The sequence below is a fragment of the Prionailurus bengalensis genome, chromosome C1, assembly GCF_016509475.1.
Source record: "Prionailurus bengalensis isolate Pbe53 chromosome C1, Fcat_Pben_1.1_paternal_pri, whole genome shotgun sequence".
NCBI lineage: Eukaryota > Metazoa > Chordata > Mammalia > Carnivora > Felidae > Prionailurus > Prionailurus bengalensis.
Genome location: NC_057345.1, coordinates 43,631,409 through 43,652,366, shown reverse-complemented (window position 1 = coordinate 43,652,366; position 20,958 = coordinate 43,631,409). Strand labels below are relative to the sequence as shown.

The 20,958-nt window shown below is 38.9% G+C and overlaps 1 protein-coding gene across 2 annotated transcripts in view; it reads left to right on the top strand.

The window, feature by feature from the left end:
- Positions 1–20,958, top strand: part of NDC1 (NDC1 transmembrane nucleoporin) — a 47,880-nt gene that overhangs the window by 16,693 nt on the left and 10,229 nt on the right. Inside the window, exons 8-17 of one of the 2 annotated variants that reach the window (XR_006296588.1) lie at positions 2,296–2,431; positions 3,215–3,307; positions 5,779–5,860; positions 7,722–7,877; positions 10,253–10,492; positions 10,597–10,712; positions 13,028–13,078; positions 13,861–14,043; positions 14,838–14,901; positions 15,678–15,720. Coding sequence is in view for 1 of the 2 variants with exons in the window: in XM_043575036.1 (XP_043430971.1) it covers positions 2,296–2,431; positions 3,215–3,307; positions 5,779–5,860; positions 7,722–7,877; positions 10,253–10,492; positions 10,597–10,712; positions 13,028–13,078; positions 14,838–14,901; positions 15,678–15,778 (1,039 nt within the window). In the remaining variant the exon portion in view is untranslated. Of the gene's footprint in view, positions 1–2,295; positions 2,432–3,214; positions 3,308–5,778; positions 5,861–7,721; positions 7,878–10,252; positions 10,493–10,596; positions 10,713–13,027; positions 13,079–13,860; positions 14,044–14,837; positions 14,902–15,677; positions 15,779–20,958 lie in introns of those variants that run through there. The other variant, XM_043575036.1, reaches the window with a different exon arrangement.

The following is a 20,958-nucleotide window of genomic DNA, read 5'->3' as shown; positions in this document are numbered from 1 at the left end:
GTAAGCACAGTGCTATGGTATTGTTTTAACTTTACCACTAAAGAAACCAAAATTGAGCAGGGTCATGTGACCAGTTGAAGGTCAATAAGTGATAATCGAGTGGCAGCACTAGGGTGTCTTACTCTGGTTCTTTCCCATGTACTTTGCACATAGATAAGGCTTTAATCTTTATTTGGAAAAAAATGTAAATTTCTCTATCAGTATTTGTTCTTTTAATTTTTATTATTCTACTGTGAGACTTTTTATATCATGTACATTTAACTAATAGCATTTTGAGGGGGTGGGGATGTTGACATTTGTAGGTGTTTGAGATATTATGGTTTCTACATTGTGTATTTCAATTTCTAACTTTTTTTTTTTTAATGTTTATGTATTTATTTAGAGAGAGAGAGAGAGAGAGATAGAGAGCGAGCAGGGGAGGGGCACAGAGAGAGGGAGACAGAGAATCCCAAGCAGGCTCTGCACTGTCAGCGTGGAGCCTCATGCGGGGCTTGAACACACGAACCGTGAGATCATGACTTAAGCCGAAATCAAGAGTCTGAGCCACCCAGACACCTCTCAGTTTCTAACTTTTAAAATTTTCTAGGTAAATTTAGTTTTGTCCTCGGTTTAATTGCTAGATAATGAAACCACATGCATGGGTCATTTATTACGTTAGTCCGGATTTTACATTGGGTCTAATGGAAAGAGAAAAATGATAATGACATTTGACTGTAACTGAACGTAGTATTTTTTTCCTTCTTTCACTTGAAATACATTTTATTTGTATGGCAGTGTCAAATATCCTGTTCTTAATATATGGCAGATACTTAAAATCTGAAAATAACTTTATTCTCCTAGAAACTGTAAAGCACTATGCTAGACACACCTAACATCAGGTGTTTTAAATGTCAGAATAGCCCTAAGAAAGAAGAGGGGTGTCTGGGTGGCTCAGTCAGTTGAGCGTCCAACTTTGGCTCAGGTCATGATCTCACAGTTCATAGGTTCGAGCCCCGTGTCAGGCTCTGCTGAAAGCTCAGAGCCTGGAGCCTGCTTTGGATTTTGTGTCTCCCTCTCTCTCTGCCCCTGCCCTGCTCACGTTCTGTCTCACTCTCTCTCAAAAATAAACATTAAAAAAAAAAAAACAAAAAAAAACACCTTTTTTTAAATAAAAAAAAAAGAAGAGATTATGGCACCATTGTATGGATGAAGAAATTGGGTGTGGGTTAGGTCAAGCAGTTAAAGGTAATCACAACACACCTAGATAGCAGAGCCAGAGGTTCTAATCCTGTTTTAAAATTACTAGTTGTGTGATTGTAGGATTATGATGACTTTGCTAATTGATCTACTCAAGGTTTTGGTAAAGTAGTGTTCCCTTTATTTAGCCTTCTAACAGTTTCTTAAATTATTATTTTTTTTAAAGTTTATTTATTTTTGAGAGAGAGAGAGAAAGCACCAGCTGGGGAGGGGCAGATAGACCGAGAGAGAGAGAATCCAAGCAAATTCCTTGTGCTCAACTCAGAGCCCCAATGCAGGGCTCAATCTCACAAACCATGAGATCATGACCTAAGCCAAGATGAAGAGTCAGTCATTTAACCAACTGAGCCACCCAGGTGCCCCTTAAATTATTTTAAAAGTAAAGATTGTGATTTTCTGATAGTGCTATGTGCTCCCAACTATTGTGGAACCGTTTTTTTAGGGTATACAGATAGAGCTGAAATTTGGCCCAGGAGAGGTGCTAGTCCTATTGAATGTTTATGTGTCAAGCTACAAAGTAACAGTAAAATTTTACCCAGCTGCTAAGGGTTGGCTTACAGGCTTGGCTCATTCTTTCTCCATAGGAAATGACAGTGAAGATTTGGAGCACAAGAAACTGAGCATAAGTTTAGGTCTCTTCTTCGTTTAAGGCTCCCTTATGTAGTTCGTAAGTAGGTATTAGGGAAAGAATTGTATAGGGTGCGAAAGGAGGGGAGTCTATAGCACCATTATTTACTTATTCATTACAAAAATTTTTTTTTAATTTTTGAGAGAGAGACACAGAGCATGAGTGGGGGAGGGGCAGAAAGCGAGGGAGACACAGAATGTGAAGCAGGCTCCAGGTTCTGAGCTGTCAGCACAGAGCCTGATGTGGGGCTCGAACTCACAGACTGACATCATGACCTGAGCCAAAGTCAGACACTTAACCGACTGAGGCACCCAGGCACCCCCATATCACCATTATTATTAATAAATAAGATTGATTTGTCATTGTGAAGCTGTTGAATGCTGAGATTGTATTTTCCCCGTTGGATTAAATAGTAATTTCTGCTTTCATAGGCAGTTTCATAGGCCTCTTGACACTCTGAGTGGCCTCTTGAATCTCTCATTACTCTACCATGTCTGGCTATGTGGTGTCTTTCTTCTGATGACTTGGTATATCTCATGGATACTCTTCAAAATCTTTGCCACAGAGGTTAGTATTGAGTTTTTTGTTAATACATTTGTGTTTTAGAGTGCACGGGTATTTTTAGCAGAGCACTAAGCAGTATGCTATTGTGCCTAAAGCCATTCTGATAAATTGGGTTTTGGTCTCTTTTCTGAGGCTTTACTAGTGATGTATCATTAGTAACCATAATTTGCTGTGTGTGTGTGTGTGTGTGTGTGTGTGTGTGTGTAAGGAACAGTGTTAGTGTTCTTGATCTTTGGAAACTAAACTGCATGAACTGCTAGTGGAACTTAATTGTGCTTTATCTGTAGTGTAATTCTCATTCCTCTAGTGAGCACATACTAAATGCCTGAATTTTAAATTAGTTTTACATGCTATCGGTATAGCTACTCTGAAAATATTCAATATAAAGCAATAAAATATTTGTTCTTTGAAGGAAAGTCTTAAAATTTGTATAGAAATTATTTTAAATGAATGGGAATTACATTGTCTTTATCATCCAGGTGTTTATCTTAGGAAATGAGTGTTTGTTTTTCAGTTTACCATCTTTGTAGGTTTGTGTCCTTCAGTGGCTTCAGAGAATCTTTGTTACTGGAAGCCAGAGATTTAATAAAATGGGGAGAGTAACATTTCAGAAAGTAGTGTGTTTAGGTATATGTAATTTTGATGCAATCCATTATTAAAACACTGAAGATGTTAATTTGGTTGTATTGTTTCCTGTTGTAATAAATTTCAATTAGTGCTAACTTACTGAATAGAGTCAAGAAAATAATCATTTTCATAGTCTTTATATTTGATTATACTTGATAGGCTCATCTGTTCCCTGTTCAGCCACCATTTTCAGAAGAGTCGGACGAATGCCTCCCGAAGGTCTTAAACAGCAATCCTCCCCTCATCATAAAGGTGCCTGAGCTATGTGTTTTGTGTCTTCACGCAGTAATCTCGAACCTATTTATGAAATGGACTTAATATTTAGCGTATTTAGATCTATTTTTTGAGGGCCTACAATATTCTAGCACCAGTATTGTAAAACATCAACCACACTGCATGGAGTGCCATTCACTTTCTTAGTTTTCATTCCAAGTGACTAAAATGCAAGGATATATTGCAGTGTGTATGTACAAGCTAAGCTAATTTGTGCAAACTAAACTATACTTAGATTAGACATAAAAATATTTCCTGGCACAAAATACTATGATATACAACCGTATGTGTGCATTAGCTTTTCATAAACTTATAGCAAAACAAAATACTGTTTTGGTTTATTTATTATGGAGTCGACATGTTTTTACTCATGTACTATTTAAAAAAATTTTTTTTTTAATGTTTGTTTATTTTTGAAAGAGACAGTGTTGAGTGGAGGAGAGGCAGAGAGAGAGGGAGACAGAAGCAGAAGCAGGCTCCAGGCTCTGAGCTGTCAGCACAGAGCCTGACACGGGGCTCGAACTCACAGACCGCGAGATCGTGACCTGAGCCAAAGTCGGACGCTCAAACGACTGAGCCACCCAAGGGCCCCTACTCATGTAGTATTGTTGGTTGTTATGATCAAAGGTAGTGCTTGGTAGGTATACACATACGATGAGCTGTCTTAAAAGATGAATGAGGGGCACCTGGGTGGCTCAGTCGGTTGAGCAACCAAGTTCGGCTCAGGTCATGATCTCGCAGTTTGTGAGTTCGAGCCCCGCATCGGGCTCTGTGCTGACAGCTCAGCCTGGAGCCTGCTTCGAATTCTGTGTCTCCCTCTCTCTCCGCCCCTCCCCTGCTCATGCTCTGTCTCTCTCTGTCTCAAAAATAAATAAAACATTAAAAAAAAAAAAGATGAATAATGATAATGATCCTAAATTAAATTTTAATCAAAAGAGTTTAAAGAAGTTCTAACAAATTTACAAATTAAACTAAGAATAAATTGTTTTGGGGGCGCCTGGGTGGCGCAGTTGGTTAAGCGTCCGACTTCAGCCAGGTCACGATCTCGCGGTCCGGGAGTTCGAGCCCCGCGTCGGGCTCTGGGCTGATGGCTCAGAGCCTGGAGCCTGTTTCCGATTCTGTGTCTCCCTTTCTCTCTGCCCCTCCCCCGTTCATGCTCTGTCTCTCTCTGTCCGAAAAATAAATAAACGTTGAAAAAAAAAAATTTAAAAAAGAAAATAAACATTAAAAAAAAAAAGAATAAATTGTTTTGATTCAAATTGCATTTTGAAATTTTAAAGTAGATCTATACATAATATGTGTGATCCTGTTAAGAAGTCCTAGTACTTAAAAAATAATTCAAAGAAAATGGAACCCAGAGTTTGGAATACATTCCGAAAAGTTGTAAACGAATAAGAAAATGAACCAGTGAGGTTCTGATTACCGTTAAACATCAATTATGACTAATTTATTAGATATACAAAAATATCAGCTACTCATTTGGTTATTTAACATATCTTTATTTACTGGGTAGGTGTCAGTCATTGCTAGTTGCTTAAGGCATAATAACGAGTAAGATGTAGCAAGCCTAATGGAAAAGGCAGATACACAAAATAATGAAAATTTATTGTGATGAGTGCAGTGGGAGCCACTTTTTCTGCTTGGAACCAAAATAGGAAAGCTTCATAGAAGTGATGGTGTCTTGAATGATGAGTGAACGATTTTGCCAGGAAACAAAATGAAGATTTTTCAGTAAAAAAAGTTCAACGTATGTTGTGTGTCTGCTGTGTGCCAGGCACTGCCTTTGGATGTGGTAGCAAGTAAGATGCTGTCCCTGCCTCAGAGTTTAGTGGGTGGAACCAGATGAGACAAGTAAACAGGCAGTTACAATAAATTATGTTAAGTGTCATGGTTGAGAGCTGTGTAAGTATATGTTGATGTGGGGGAGGCCTGGGAAGTTCTAGAAGGAAGTGATGTTTTAAGTGTCTCACCATAGAGATGGGAGAGAACACAGAGAGTTTCTTGTAGCTGGAGCCTACAGTGGGTAGGGTAGCTTACAGAGGGTAGAGGCAAGACAATTCTGGGAGTCTGGAAAGGAAGGTTATGGCCAGCTTGATTGACAAACTGAATTTCCTTCATGAAAAATTTCAGCGATTTCCCCTTACATATAATACTGAGCCCAATTCATAACTAAGATTTCATATAGAAGTTAAAACAATTAGGGGCACCTAGGTGGCTCACTTCATTAAACGTCTGACTTTGGCTCAGGTCATGATCTCGCGGTTTGTGAGTTCACGCCCCACATGGGCCTATTGTCAGTCCGGAGCCTGCTTCAGATTCTCTCTCCCCCCCGTCTCTCTCTGTCCCTTTCCTGCTTGTGCATGCGTGTGCATGCGTGCGCTCTCTCAAAAATAAACATTAAAAAAAAAAGGTTAAAACAATTAAATAATGTTTGTTTTTTTCCCTTTTAGTATTTGGCCTTGCAGGACCTGATGTTGCTTTCTCAGTATTCTCCCTCACGAAGACAAGAAGTTTTTAGCCTTAGCCAACCAGGTATTGCTAAAAGTAACAGATATAGGCATATGTGTGCAGAAGGTGTTCCACTTAAAATTTTTGGTGACAGAGATGTATTTAATAAAATACACAACTGTTGAGTCCATTAAATGAAGTATTGATTTTAATGCACCTAAATGTTTGCATTGCTGTGGTTAGAGGTTATATTTCTAGGAAAGGTATTTTAAAACTTTCTTCAGCCTCCTCATTCCTTTACCCTGAAGAAATGATGAGGTAGATTGACAGTTTTAGAGCAGAAGAGTACAGTTTAAGTATCCTCAGAGTTTTCATGTTACAAAGTGTCTTGAAAATCAGGTGGTCTAATTCCCTAGATGGGGGATCTAAGTCTCAGAGAGATTAAGTGGTTTATATACAGTTAATGTCAGAGTTGGAATAAGAAATTCTGTCATCTGACTCCCAAGTGCAGAGCTCCCTCCTTCTGTCATGTTACTTTGCCTCCCTTTAAAAAAAAGTAAAAAATAACTAGATTTGATGGTGACCGGAGGATGCCCTTGGCAACTCTGAAACACTTTTCCACTGTCAGTTGTTACAAACTCATCAAGACTGCAACTATGCCAGTGCTCTGCCTGTTCCTGGATGGAAAGCATTCCAGCCTAGCCAGCAATGGAGAACAACCTAACCTAGGTAGCTTTTCATCTCTGTAATCAGCTCTTCATTATTTTGCTAAACTTGCCAATTCCCACATTATAAAAGAAACTTTCTATGGTTAAATGTTACATGGAAATGAAATTCAGTTACATAAAAATATAAATGATTGGAGCCACACTCTCCTTTTAGTAGCATGAAAAATCCAGAGCTGATGCTGTAGAAAATTAACTAGCAATTCTTTTTTGTCAGATTTAGGTTCACTTAGGAATTCTGTATGCATTAAATATTTTCACCAGATATTCCAGTGAACTGTAACAAGGTGACATGTTCTCTGCTAGAGAACTTACATTCTAGGGCATATTATTAAAATTTCCCTGGACAATCACATAGTTGCTTAGTGGTTCTGAGTTACAGCAATACAAAACATTCTGGGACCTACTGATGAAGTATTTTGTTTGCTTGGAGGTTAAGTGGTATTCCTCTTGAGCTGTAGGTGGGGGAAATGTTTAAGGGGGGCTCTAAATGAAGACAGAAAGGTTATTTGGCACCCAGAATGGGAAACAAATTTTCAGTGGACTCCTTGGCTATTCTCAACATAGAAAGTAGCATGGTTGATTTTTATGTGGCAGCTGTGGGAGAGAAAGGTCTTAGGAAATGAAAAGATAATGAGAGTAAGGGAATTTTTACAAAATTGTGGATCGTAGTAGTTTCAGTTAAATAATAACAGATATGTGTATAAAATATGATCGTTAGGAATAACGTGTCATTCCTACAGACATAATAAGAAATAGGGGCCATTGTAAATGAAAATGTAAGGAAGCTTAGTGGGCCAGACACAAGTTTATGGGTCACTGGGGGCCGTGGGGCGCATCTCATGAGACATGCCTGTATTCATTGTCTTCGTCTTCAGTCTGTTCGGTGCTGGTAGGGAAGTAACTCTAGTCTTTTTCACTCACACCATCCTCTAGTATTTGGCTTTATTTTAGCAACCAATTTGGCAGGTTTTTTGTTTTTTCTTTTTTAATGGTAAGATGGCAAGTTTTCGCTTGTAGACTTTTTGGAAAATTATTTCATACAAATATTTATTGAACTCCTTCTGTGTAGATGGCAGTGGTGTAAATAGTAGCTTAGCCGCGGCAAGTGGACCTTCAGGCAAAGTGTAATGTAGTGTTTCTTGCAGAGTTTTCTCCTCACTTTTAGAGGAGACTCTAAGATTATGTACATTTTGAAAGCTGGTTTTTTGACCCCTTAGGTGGACATCCCCACAATTGGACAGCCATTTCAAGGGAGTGTTTGAGTCTTTTAAATGATATGACTCAGAAACTGGTTCTGTATCAAGAAGCAGCTGCTACGAATGGGAGAATGGTGTCCTCGTATTCTGTGGAGCCTAAGAAATCGAATTTTCCAGGTAATGCCTGTACTAGTGAGAGAGGGCAAAGTACATACATTATGTTTCCTAAGAAAGATGACGGTAGTTAATCTAAGGATATGTATACATGAGTGTGAAGGAGTTATAGGGAAATCCTAAATTTTTAGGGAAAATTGATCTCATAAGTGGGATATTGTACTGAACCAAGAAGAAGGCCTGAGTATCATTGTAGATTGAAGAAATTAAGTCTGGTGTGCTGATGGTGTTAAAAAGGTTAACTGTGGCTCATCAAATAGAAGGAAGCGTCAGGTTCCTCAGGTACAAAGCCAGGTGAAGCTTTACATATAGTACTGGTGCAGTATCCCAGACACAGAAAGTCGCTGGCCAATGCCCAGAGAAGAGTAACTGCATGACTGAGTGATTTCATGGTGGGGGCATCGCATTCATGGTTTTCAGAGAGCTTGATAGAATGTTTGAAAGATGAAAGCCGAGGGGAAGAAGTACAGTGGAGGAACCTAGGCTATTTGACCAAATTCCTTATGTCAAAAAATGCCAAGGAACGTTAAGACTAACGAACGGACTTAATGTTCACCTGCCTTCTAGAGCCAGGCCTTTAATGAAAATGGGCAAAACTGGCTGGGTGAGGACTGTGGTAAACCTGAGAGCACTGGCTTCATCTGTAGGGGAAGCTGTGGGTTAGCTTCGGTTCATTGTTCCCATGTGGGAATTTGGACCCAGTATCTGAACTTCTGTGTGCCCCCCCACCCATCCCTACTTTTAAGAGAAGCCTGAAATCTGAAAATATTTTGGGTGAAATTTTCCACTTTTTTTATTTTGAGTTTATTTATCTTGAGAGAGAGAGTACATTGTTGTGAACGGGGGCTGGGGGGAGGGACAGAGTGAGAGGGAGACAGAGAATTCCAAGCAGACTCCATGCTGTGAGCACAGAGCCTGAATCAGGGCTCGATCTAACAAACCAATGAGATGGTGACCTGAGCTGAAATCAAGAGTTGGATGCTTAACCAACTGAGCTACCACAGGTGCCCTGAAATTTTCCACTTTTTAAATGTTGGTAACTAATTTTGATATTTACAAAATCACTACATGGGTCACAGTAAACATCATGATTCTGAGGGGGTCATAGACCAAAATTAGAGATTACAAATGGAAAACAATTTAGGTAAGATCGTGAATGTCAGATTTTAAAAGATTCTAGTGTTTCACTTGTTCTCCACATTCAGATTAGCATTTATTTATTCAACAAATATTTATTGAATGCTTAGTATATGCCAGGCAATGTGCTAGAAACCAGAGAATCAAAGATGAAACACTCTTGGAACTGACCTTTTAGTGGGAGACCCACAAATAATTACAAGACAATGGAATTGGTAAAAAAAGAAGTCTGTCACAGATTCTGAATGGGTAGGATGATTGTTGATAACAAAAGGAGGCCTGGCATATATAGTTTATGTTTTGTAGCATTATGGAACCGTTAGAGAATTTTGAATAGGCTAATTATATCAAATTAGCATGTTAGATCAGTGCAGTCCCAGGTTAGGAGGGAATCATGGGGGTGACCAAATAGGAATTATTCATTATTTTAAATTGTTGTCACATCCCATTGCTCAGTCAGTATTTCACATTTTGTAGAACTTAAAAACCCCAGTCTCAATTTTTAAATTGATTCTTCAAATATTTCCAATTAGCACTAACCTTAAAAAGTCATTCAAAAACGTTTGGCACTTTAAATGTTTGATGTTTTATGGTGGTTTTATTAAGAAGCTAGAACACCAGTGTAATCTATTTGTCTTTGTGCCTTGCACTGGAGTGGCTGGAAAAATATTCCTTTGTTTTTGTACAACGGAATTTATAAGTTGGTGATTATAAGATGAATTTTGAACAAAGTGTTTATAGATCATATTTGTAGATAACCCTGGGCAAATTCATCTCTGGTGTGACTTCTGTTAACTTGAAAAAATTCTGTGGAAAATGGGTAAGTGTGCATTTATCAGTACATTTCACAATACAAATTTGTTTTAGCCAAGTAATAGCTGTAGTAGGAGCTTGCAGTAACATTGGACACATTCTAGCGCAGTAACTGAGATTGTTGCCATTTAAAAATAAAATAGAAATTGATAGGTTCGTTCAAAATAGCGTAGGTTTAGAGAAACTGACCTTGAAGGTGAAGATCTTCTCTGGGGGGAGAAAACAAGGGAAGCTGCACCAGTCTGGCCGAAGATGTAGAACACCCCCGTGAGTGGTCGCTGAGTTGCTGTCGTAAAAGCTGGATGTTGAGAGTGTAAACATACATGGAAACAAGCTACTGAACTTTGGGTAAATGCATTAGCCCAAAAACTGAGATGTGTAAAATTTGTTCAGGCTGCCTGTTCAGCACTGGCTCTGTTCTTTTACAGAAGAAACTACTTTTCAGACCCCGAGATCTAGCCAGATGCCTCGGCCGTCAGTGCCACCATTAGTTAAGACGTCACTGTTTTCCTCAAAATTGTCTACTCCTGATGTGGCAAGTCCCCTCGGAACCCCATTTGGTTCTAGTGTAGTGAATCGGATGGCTGGAATTTTTGATGTAAATACCTGCTATGGGTCACCTCAGAGTTCTCAGCTGATAAGAAGAGGGCCAAGATTATGGACTTCTGGTGAGGATTGTTTTCTAAAGTTTGAAATGTCATAGTTGTAGAGAATCTGATATCCTAAGTTTTCACTTTCTTGATTTTGTTTTGTTTTTTGTTTTTTTATTTAGATCAGCAAATGCCTGAATTTTCTAATCCTTCTCCATCTACCTGTGTTGGTGCGGAGGGTAAGACAGCAAGACAGCCTAGCATGATTTATTCATGGATTCAGAATAAACGTGAACAGGTAGGATGATATGGTTATAGGATTTATATTTGCACGTAACATTGAGAGCATCAGGAATCTCACAAGAGTAACCCATCAGGGATAAATAGGACTTTTTTTGATGCTTCATGTATTAAGTTGACCCAAATGAAATTGCCAGTATTTGACGGGCTTTGAGCTATATAAATTGTAATTTCATATGACTGAGACTAATACAATGCCTTTGATCTGTGAATTCTTTCGTTTAATGAATATTTACAAAGTTCTTTATATATGCTGGGTGTGGTTTTAGGCACTGGGAAAACAGCAAACAAAAGTCCCTGACCATATGTTTATATTCTAGTGAGGGGAAATAGATGAGCAAGCAAATGTATTAAACCATGTCTCTCTGAATAAAAAAAAAAAAGTATTGTGAGACTTATTTCATATGCTATTAAGAAAAAAAGTTGCCATGACATGCTGTCAATTGTTAAGACGTGTCCCAATATGTTATACTCAAAATATGAAAAATATGTGTCTTAAAGGGGAAGAAATTTGATGTCTTAAGTGCTGTATAGGAAAATAGAGCCATTAAAGGAAGTCTCCTTGATAAGTTGATACTTGATTAGAGACCCTGAAGGAAAGGCAGTGAACAGACAAATGCAAAGGTCCTCAGGTGAGGGTGTGCTTGATTTGTGTGAGGAACAGCATGGACACTAGTAGGTGGTGATGAAGTCAGAGAGGCAGCAGGCACCCAGAGCTCATCAGGCACGTTAGTTATTGTGAAAACTGACATTTTCTCTGAGTGAGATGGAAAGCCACAGGATGATTTTGTCCACAAGAATGACGTGATGTAACCTTACATTTTGAAAGTGCTGCTTTAGCTGTTGTGTTGAGACTACGTTCTCAGATGGCAGGAGTAGAAGCAGAGAGACAGTTGTAAAGCTGTTGAAGTAACGTAGTGGGAGAGGATGGTATCTGTGATCAGGGTACTTGTGGTGGAGATGTTAGATGTGATCAAGGTCTGGATGTATTTTGAAAGTAGGTGGCATAGGATTTGCTTACTGTTGGGTTGTGTGTGAAAGAGACAGTGTTGACTTTCAAGTTTTTGGCTTGAGGATCTGAAGTAATGTAGTTACAATTTATGGAGTAAATTTAACTGATTTGAAGAGATTTGGTAGAGATGAGGTAGGGAAATTATGAGTTTTATTTACATCCATTTTAAGGTATTTATTAGACAACCAATTGAAAATACTGAGTAAGAACTGAGACGTATATCCAAAGTGTAGGGGTAAGTTCTGGGCTAGAAATACAAACTTGGAAGTCATCAGAATATAGACAGTATTTAAAACCATGAGACTCCCATGAAAAAATGCTTTGGGAGTGGATACAGAAGAAAAGACATGTAAAAACCAGACTCTGCAATGACTAAAGAGGTCTGAGAGATGAGGAGGAATAGCAAAGGAGACCAAGTAACTATTGAGGTGAGAAGAGAACCAAGAAAAGGGGAAGTAAATGCCACATGCTGCCGATACGTAGCCTGAGATCCACACTAGGAATGAACTATTGTGCTAGAAATGTGGAGGTCATTGAGTCCTTGTCCAGCTATTGGGTGGAGCCTTGGGGATGAACGCCTGATTGGATGGGTCCAGGAGAGATGGGAGGAATTGCCGGCCACAAGAAAAGCTGGATCTTTCAAGGAGTTTTCCTATAAGTGGTACAGAGAAATGGGGTAATTAATAGCGGGAAGGAGTTGAGGGGTCAAGGAAAGGTTTTATATTTTAAGATGGGAGGAATAACATCTATTTTGACGGAATGATTGATTAATAGAGAGGGACTGTAGGCATTATACAAACTTCAGGATCCCATTTGCCCTACCTGTCGTAAGTACCGCCGTATCGTGAATTCCCTTTCAAGTCAGTTGGGGTATATAGCTTTCAGCTTAATACTAAGAAAATTGTTTCCCATGTAAATACCAACTAATAGAAAACAATTTCATGTCTTAAGATTTTTTGTTGCTTTCTAAGGAAACATTCTTTTTTGGCATTAAGAAGTTAAAGGGCAAGACAGTTGTCAAGAATTGAGTAAGAAAATATCACCAGAACCAATTCAGATTCCTTTTATTGTGGGGTTAGACATGTGTACTTGAGAATGCAGTTTAAGTAAGATGGCCCATCTTCGTTTTCCAGTTTATAATACGAAGGTATTTACTTATGTGGTTTACTATAACTATTCTCTGTAAGATATGAAGTGTTTCATTTAATGTAGTGTCAGGGAGAAACTGGGGATGTGTTAACATTATGTTTGAATAGATCTGAAAACTTCCATGTGTTAATTCTTCCTTCTTTCCAACTCAGGTTAAGAATTTCTTATCAAAACGGGTGCTGATAATGTATTTTTTCAGTAAGGTAAGAATATGTAGTTACAGCATTGGGAATGGGGGGAGAGGAAATGAAACGAAATGAAGTACCAGACTAGATTTGACTTCTAAATATTTAGTTCGATCCTAGGAAGCTTGGCGTAGTGCTCTGCTAAACCTCCATGTTAGTAGTTGCCCTAGACCCCCACCTCACCTCAGTGGCTTCCCGAGGCTTGACTGCAGTTGGCCTCCCGAGTCTCCTGGCTGAGGACAGCTTTGTGCTCATATTCAGCCTCTTCCTGCGGAGTGATCAAATCCATGGCGATCCTTCATGGCTCATTGTCCTGCCAAAATCTTTGTGGCCAATTTGGTATTCAGAAGAGAGATGACTGGATTAGATTATACATGTTACGCTTGCGTGGGATAAAAAGTTGTGATTCAGGCCACAAATGAAATGACGTTCCACCTTGTCCGTCCGCTGCCCAGCTGCCGCAGGAGAGTAACTCTGAATTGCAGAAGTGAAAGAGTCGATCCTGTTTCACTGACTACAGCTGTTGCATGTTAATCCTTTGATAAGCAAAACTTCTGCCCATATGTAGGGGAAAGAATTTTTGTTTTGTGTTAGCTATTTAAATCTAACTTCTTTCATTCTGAAGATACTGCAGTATTAGCTAATGTTGTACTTTGTTAAAGTGAAAAGTTTGCACTGGCATACCTTATTCATTTTCATTCTGTGGGGAGAGAGATCTGAGTAACTCTGATGGAACATAGGCACACACAAGAAAAGAATCATTTCAAGTGCTTGAAACTTTTTTCTCGCTTTGGTGGCAGGGAAGATCCACCCAACTAGCAATTACCTTTACAAAAAAGAATCTACCTCAGGCTCTCCATTAGAGCTTTGGGAAAACTATCAGCCCCCCCGAGGAAGGTGTCCTGTCTTCCACCAAGAGGAAGAGGGGTTGTCCGAAGTTTTACTTCAGAAGGATGGGAAGAGAACTCACCTTTGTGTCTTATGTATGCCATGTTCTTTTCTCTTAAGTTCCCTCATTTAATTCTAACAGCATTCCTGTCAGATGTCTTTCTGTCCTCATTTTACAGATAAGGAAACCTGAGGCTCAGGGGGGTGGGGGGGGGGGGGTCAAGTAGCTAGTCTAAGGGCATATAGCCAGTAAGTGGCAGAGCAGATGCTGAACGAGATCTCCTTTTCCCTTGGAAGTGAACGTCTACTTTTGATTTTGATTTTGCAAGTGGCTCTCTTTTAAGATGAGGAGTTGTAGACACTGCCGTTGGATGTTGAAAAACGTAACGTGCTGGTGTATTTAATAGGCTTTGTTGGGCATTACCAAAGCCAGCATTTGTTAAAATGCTCCATACTATTTGACCTTGCTGTATTAAAGAAGGTTGGATGGTGTTTCTTTGGAGTGGGGCTAAGGGTAGACAATTTAAGAATGGGTAATATGTATTTAGGCGTCCTGAGGTTTTGACGCCTGAGCATTAGGTGTTCTGAGCATTTGTAACCATTGTCTCTCAGGTGATCTGTATACCAATCTGAGGTGGGTTGAGTGTATGTAACTCTTATTTTAAGTGGGAAACTGAGACACATAGAGATTTAGAGATTGGGCAAGAGTCACACAATAAGTTGGTGATAGACTGCTTTATTGCAGTGAAATCATATTGTGTAAGAATTTCAGATTTTAATTCTTGAGAGCCAGCTGTGAATTTTGTACTGTTACAGCTATGTAGTTGATAATTGACATAAGAGTTATTGCCCAGGGGAACTTATTGAAATGTTTTTGTTGTATTTGTAGCACCCAGAGGCATCTATTCAGGCTGTTTTTTCAGATGCCCAAATGCATATTTGGGCATTAGAAGGTAAGCAACCTCAGTGAACTACGATTCTGATTTTCATTATCAGTTAAATACTGAAGTATAATCCATGAAAGGTCAGTTCTAGACTCTGATATCAGTCTTTGAATTTTTAGATACATTTTTATATCTTTGTTTTATATGGATCATTTTTCTTTCTTAGATACTTAGGTGTGCTTTAATTTGGGCAGAAAATTTCCTTATATAGAAGCAGAGAAACTGAGCCTGGGATTCTTACCTATCTTTTCCTGCTTCAAAAAACTGCAACAATTAATAGATTGTTTTCAACTGTCAACTTATGTTGACCTAACATTTAACATTTTAACGTATTTAACTTGAATTTCATATTTAGCTTGAATATGAAAATTTAGTTGTTAAAGAACTGTTTTTTGTTTTTTTGTTTTTATCTCCTAGATACTGCCTTCTCAATGCTTAAATAATACTTCCTCAGAGAGCCCTTTCCTGAGTACCCTAATGAAAGTGCCCTCAATAGCGGTCACTCTTTTCCTTTATCCTGCTTTGGTTTTCTTTCTACCAGTCATCACTACCAGACACAATATCATTTAAAAACTTTTCTTCCTACTAGAATGTAGAGACTCCTCTTTTTCAAGACTGGTGTAGTGAGGACCTTTTCAGTGCATGTTCCAATCTTTTGTGCATTTTTCTAGCGTAATACCCTCCTCCTCTATTTCAAGTTCTTTAGATACTCAGGATATTAATCCCTTCTCGATAGATGTATCGTCAGTAGATTTGCCTAATTTTTTTTCTCTTTTCTTCTTGAGGTCTGTCTCACTTAGTAGCAGCATCATTCACCGAAGATAGATTTGGAGTTGTCCAGACTACACTACCAGCTATTCTTAACACTTTGTTGACGCTGCAAGAGGTAGGCGGTGTGTGGGTTGCGGGGAGGTAGACGGTCATGTTTTTCCCTGCCTCCCAGGTTTTTCAGTTTGTTTCTCACTTATCACATTTATTGAGTAACAAAACATATGTTGGAAGTTAAAATGTGGTACTGTTCTCACCCATGGGAAATTCTAATCTAAGAGAGACCAGGAAGAGAAACTTCTAATTCGTTTGTAAATAATAATTTTATAGAAACAGAAAAAGGAAGTCACTAAACTTCTGGTATTAATCAGATGACTTAGAGTATTAGAATTCTGTTCAGTGATATAAATTTGGATCCTTACACATCTTGTAGCTACTAAAAATAACCTGAAGTTAAATTATCCTTGCAGATAAATGTTACCTATTGGCCAGATCCCTTGCTGCCAGGCTGGGTGAACAGTTTCAAAGTAGTAGGACTTTTTAGTCCTAGACTTAAAGTCAGAAAGATAAAACATATGCTTCTTGCTTCTGAATAGGCTGCCTTTCCTCATTTCATGTTGGGTGGTGTGTTTTACGCTGTCTTGGCATTGTCATTGTACGCCAGGTGACAGATGCAAACACTGAGTGCCAAAAGCATTTCCAGGTGGGAGCTGGGTTGTGCAGTAGGTGTTCCGGAGGAGCGGTGTTGAAGTAGGCTCAAAGAACGATTGGTGCATCTGTGCAAGAACGTCTTGGGAGGGAATGTAAAATACGAGAAGAAAACATGCTTTGCCGTTCTTTTCTTCCACTCTCAATTTATTTTGCCTGTTACAAAGTCTTAGGCATCAGAGCCAGTGATTCATTTTTTTTTTCCTTTGAGTTCTTTTTGTGCCCACTTTCTCACGAATGTGTTTTGAGACGTGTGTACATGTGTATAGTTTTATTTGTGCTCTTTTCCCAGATACCTTTCTCTAAAGAAATCATTTCCTAGTATTTCCCCACAACTTCTAGTATTTGGCTTGCCTGACAACACAGTAGGATACCCAGGATTTGGGCGTGTATTTTTTTTTTTAAATGTTTATTTATTTTTGACAGAGAGAGAGAGAGAGACAGAGCATGAGCAGGGGAGGGGCAGAGAGAGAGGGAGACACAGAATCCCAAGCAGGTTCCAGGCTCTGAGCTGTCAGCACAGAGCCCGACATGGGGCTTGAACTCACAAACCACGAGATCATGACCTGAGCTGAAGTCAGATGCTCAACCGACTGAGCCGCCCAGGCGCCCCCTTTTTTTTTAAATTAAAAAAAAATTGTTTTTTAATGTTTTTTTTTTTTTTTTTAATGTGGGCGTATCTTTTTTTTTTTTTTTTTTTTAAATTTTTTTTTTTTTTTTCCAACGTTTATTTATTTTTGGGACAGAGAGAGACAGAGCATGAACGGGGGAGGGGCAGAGAGAGAGGGAGACACAGAATCGGAAACAGGCTCCAGGCTCTGAGCCATCAGCCCAGAGCCCGACGCGGGGCTCGAACTCACGGACTGCGAGATCGTGACCTGGCTGAAGTCGGACGCTTAACCGACTGCGCCACCTAGGCGCCCCTGTGGGCGTATCTTTAACACACATAGCATTGTTTGTTTTTTATCACTCGGGCGGTGTAGTTTACAATAAAATAACAATAACAGTACAGTGCTTTGTAGTCTACAGAGCGATTACTTACCATTTTTGTTTTGTTTCATTTAGGAAGACTTAGTTTTAAATTCTCTAACTACCAAACTTCTGGGGTTGTTAAAGTATATTTTTTATTTAAAATAGTTATTATTCAAGTATAATTACCATACAGTGTTATTAGTTTAAGGTGTACAACATAATGATTCAGCAGTTCTGTCTGTTGCTTAGTGCTCATGCGGTAAGTGTACTTTTAACCCCCCTCACCTATTTCACCCTTCCCCCCACCCATCTCCCCTTTGGTAACCACCAGTTTGTTCACTACAGTTAAGAGTCTGGGTGTTTTTGTTTGTTTGTCTCTTTTTTCTTTGTTTGTTTCTTACACCTAACCTTACACCCTTCAGAATGGCTAAAATAAAAAAACACCAAGAAGTAAGTGTTGGTGAGGATGTGGAGAAAAGGAACCCTCCCTCATGCATTATTGGTGGGAATGCAAACTGCTACAAACTGCGGAAGACAGTATGGAGGTTCCTCAAAAAATTAAAAATAGAACTACCCTATGATCTAATGATTCCACTACCAGGTGTTTACTCACAGAAAATGAAAACAGTAACTTGGAAAGATACATGCACCCCTGTGCTTATTGCAGCATTACTTACAACAGCCAAGATAGTGGAAGCAACCCAAGTGTGTCCATCCATAGATGAATGGATAAAGAAGATGTGCGGGGGGGACACACACACACGATGAAATATTACTCAGCCATAAAGAAGAATGAGATCTTGCTATTTGCAACAGCATGGATAGATCCAGAGGGTATTATGCTAAGTGAAATAAGTCGATTAGGGGCACCTGGGTGGCTTAGTCAGTTGAGCGTCCGACTCTTGATTTCAGCTCAGGTTATGATTCCAGGGTGGTGGGACTGAGCCCCACATCGGGTTCCATGCTGAGTGTGGTACCTGCTTGGGATTCTCTCTCCCTCTCTCTCTGCTCCTCTCCCCAGCTCACACTCTCTCTCTCTTAAAAAGTAAGAAAAGAGAAATAAGTTAGAAAAAGACAAATACCATACAATTTCACTCATACCATTATTATTATTATTATTTTTATTTTTATATTTTTTGGTCCTCATAACTATCTTGTGAAGGAAGTAGGATGGAGGTATTTTAGGCCTATTTTAGAGATGAGGGAGGCTAGCTTCAGGTCTCGCTCACAAGTCTCAGGTGGCAGAGCTGGAACTTGAACCTGAGCTGTTTGCAGGGCATTAGCAGTGTAGAACTGTGGGTTTGAAGGCTCAGAGACACTTGACCAATATTCTTTTATAAGTCGCAGTTCATTTTTTGTTCCTCTAGAATCCTCTGCTGCTCTACCTAACGTTTGTGTGGTATTCCAAAGAAATGATTTTTCTTAAAATTTTAACAACTAAGGTTAGAATAAGGGCTGTTGTACATGATTGTATCTGTCTCAAAAAGGCTACTGTCTTTTGGTATGACTTAAGATTATGCTCAGTAAATGGTCAAGTCAGATTTGAAAACCAGGCTTTCGGACTCCTAGTCCTTTGCCTCTGTGAGGGCTTGGAGGGTTATGCATCTCCTAACCTTTCCTGAGATAGAATGGCAGTATGTTAGATGGACCAAAGCGCGAGATCTAGAATCAATCCCACTTGTGTCTGAGTCCTAGCTCCTACTACTTCCTAGCTGTGCAACCTTAGAAATACATTTACCATATTTCATTGAGTCTAAGATATCATTAATTAGAAGATACATCTCCATTTCAGGAATTTTAAAATGGAGGGGCGGGGGAGTGCATTGTATAACCAGTGAAAATAGTAATCTCTAAACATCGGTTTCTGTATCTGGAAAATGGAGATAGTAATAGTAGTACTTACCTCATGGGGATGTGAACGATGAATGAGATCAGTACTCAGGATGCCTGTCCCATATTAAGTACCCAACAAATGTAAGCTTTTATTACTTCGTTATTATTTCCATGTTGTATGACAGAATTCTTATACAGTGTACAGGAGAAAACATCTTTCAAGATTAAAAAAAAGTATTGCTATCACTACTGTAAGCAAGCAGTCTAAGAGACATAGTGTCAGACAGATGCCCAGTTCAAGTCCAGGCTCTTGTACTTTCTGAATGATCAAGGGTAATTTATAAAACATCTGTCAGGTTAGAGTCTTCATCTTTAAAACAGAAATAGTACCTTGCAGGGTTATTATGAGGGTTCGAGATAAAATCGGTATACAGAGTCTAGAGTGGTGTCCTAAGTTATCAATTGCCTGACAATAATCAAACAGTTACCATGTGCTAAGATACAGAATAGAGAAAGACAGACATGGTTCCAGCCCTCTAGTTTACAGAGTATAAAACAGATAATCTATGAATAATTAACTACAATTGTAATAAGTGCCACAATGTACAGAAATGTAGAATGATCAGAGAACATGAAACAGGTATGCAATAAATAACAATTAAATGAACATTAAATGAAATGCTTGTGATGTCAGCATGGTGTCTTTGTTAGCAAATTATTTTAATATTTAAATGAGGTAACATATATAAAGCAGTTAAACTCCGTGCCTGGCACACAATAACTGCCATCAGTAAATTTAGCTATCAGAATCATCTAAGAGTATCATTTTGTAGCTATGGTTTTTGCCAGGGGCAGTTTTGTTTCCCAGGAAACTTTGGGCAATGTCTGGAGACATTTTGATTGTCACAGATAGAGGGGAATGCTACTGGCATCCTTTGTGGAGGCCAGGGATGCTGCTAAACAGCCCATAATGCACAAAGCGGCCCCCACAACTGAGTATTACCCAGTCCAAGATGTCAGTAGTGCTGAGGTTGAGAAACTCTGTAGTCATGATTACATTTAACAGAGTCTGGTGTTCTCCTTGCCATTTGTTTGGGACTCTGGCTTTGGTGGAATAAACCTCTATTTTAACTAGGTTGTGAGTAAGATCCTTGAGACGAGGTGCTTTCAAAGCTCTGCACGGTGGACAATTTGTTAATGACACTGACAGATAAATAGTCACAGGAGAGCAACGAGAGTTTTCTCTTTATTCGGCTTTTGTGCATATACGGTGCATATAAATATAAATGGGCCAAAAGTGCCTGTTTTCATAGTATAGCCCTTTTTCAGGCTTCTATAAGGGCTAACGTAAGGCCTTTTGGGGATTTTTCATTTTTACTGAAGAGTATGTTGTTTAGTGGTGTACTCTACTCACTGTTTACCCTTTTCGTTGTTTGGGATAATTCTTAACTGGATATTTGAGATCCCAGTTGTGTAATCTCAATCTTCAGGCCAGAAACCATGTGTAGTGCATAAAATGAGTGGTCAATAGATACTTGTTTAACCTCACAGCTGATTAAGTACTTCGGTTCTAACTATGGCATATATCACTAAATACTGCAAACTGGTGTTTCCTAGAGTGAAGTTATTCATGTGCTACTTCCATAGTTTTTGCTGTCATTGTTTATTACCACATGTTATTGCCATAATTTTAGTCCTATTTGCCACCTGAACTATTATTTACTTATTTAGTATTTTAAGTCGTTCATTATAAGCTTAATTAATTCATTAATTTGGATTTTATTT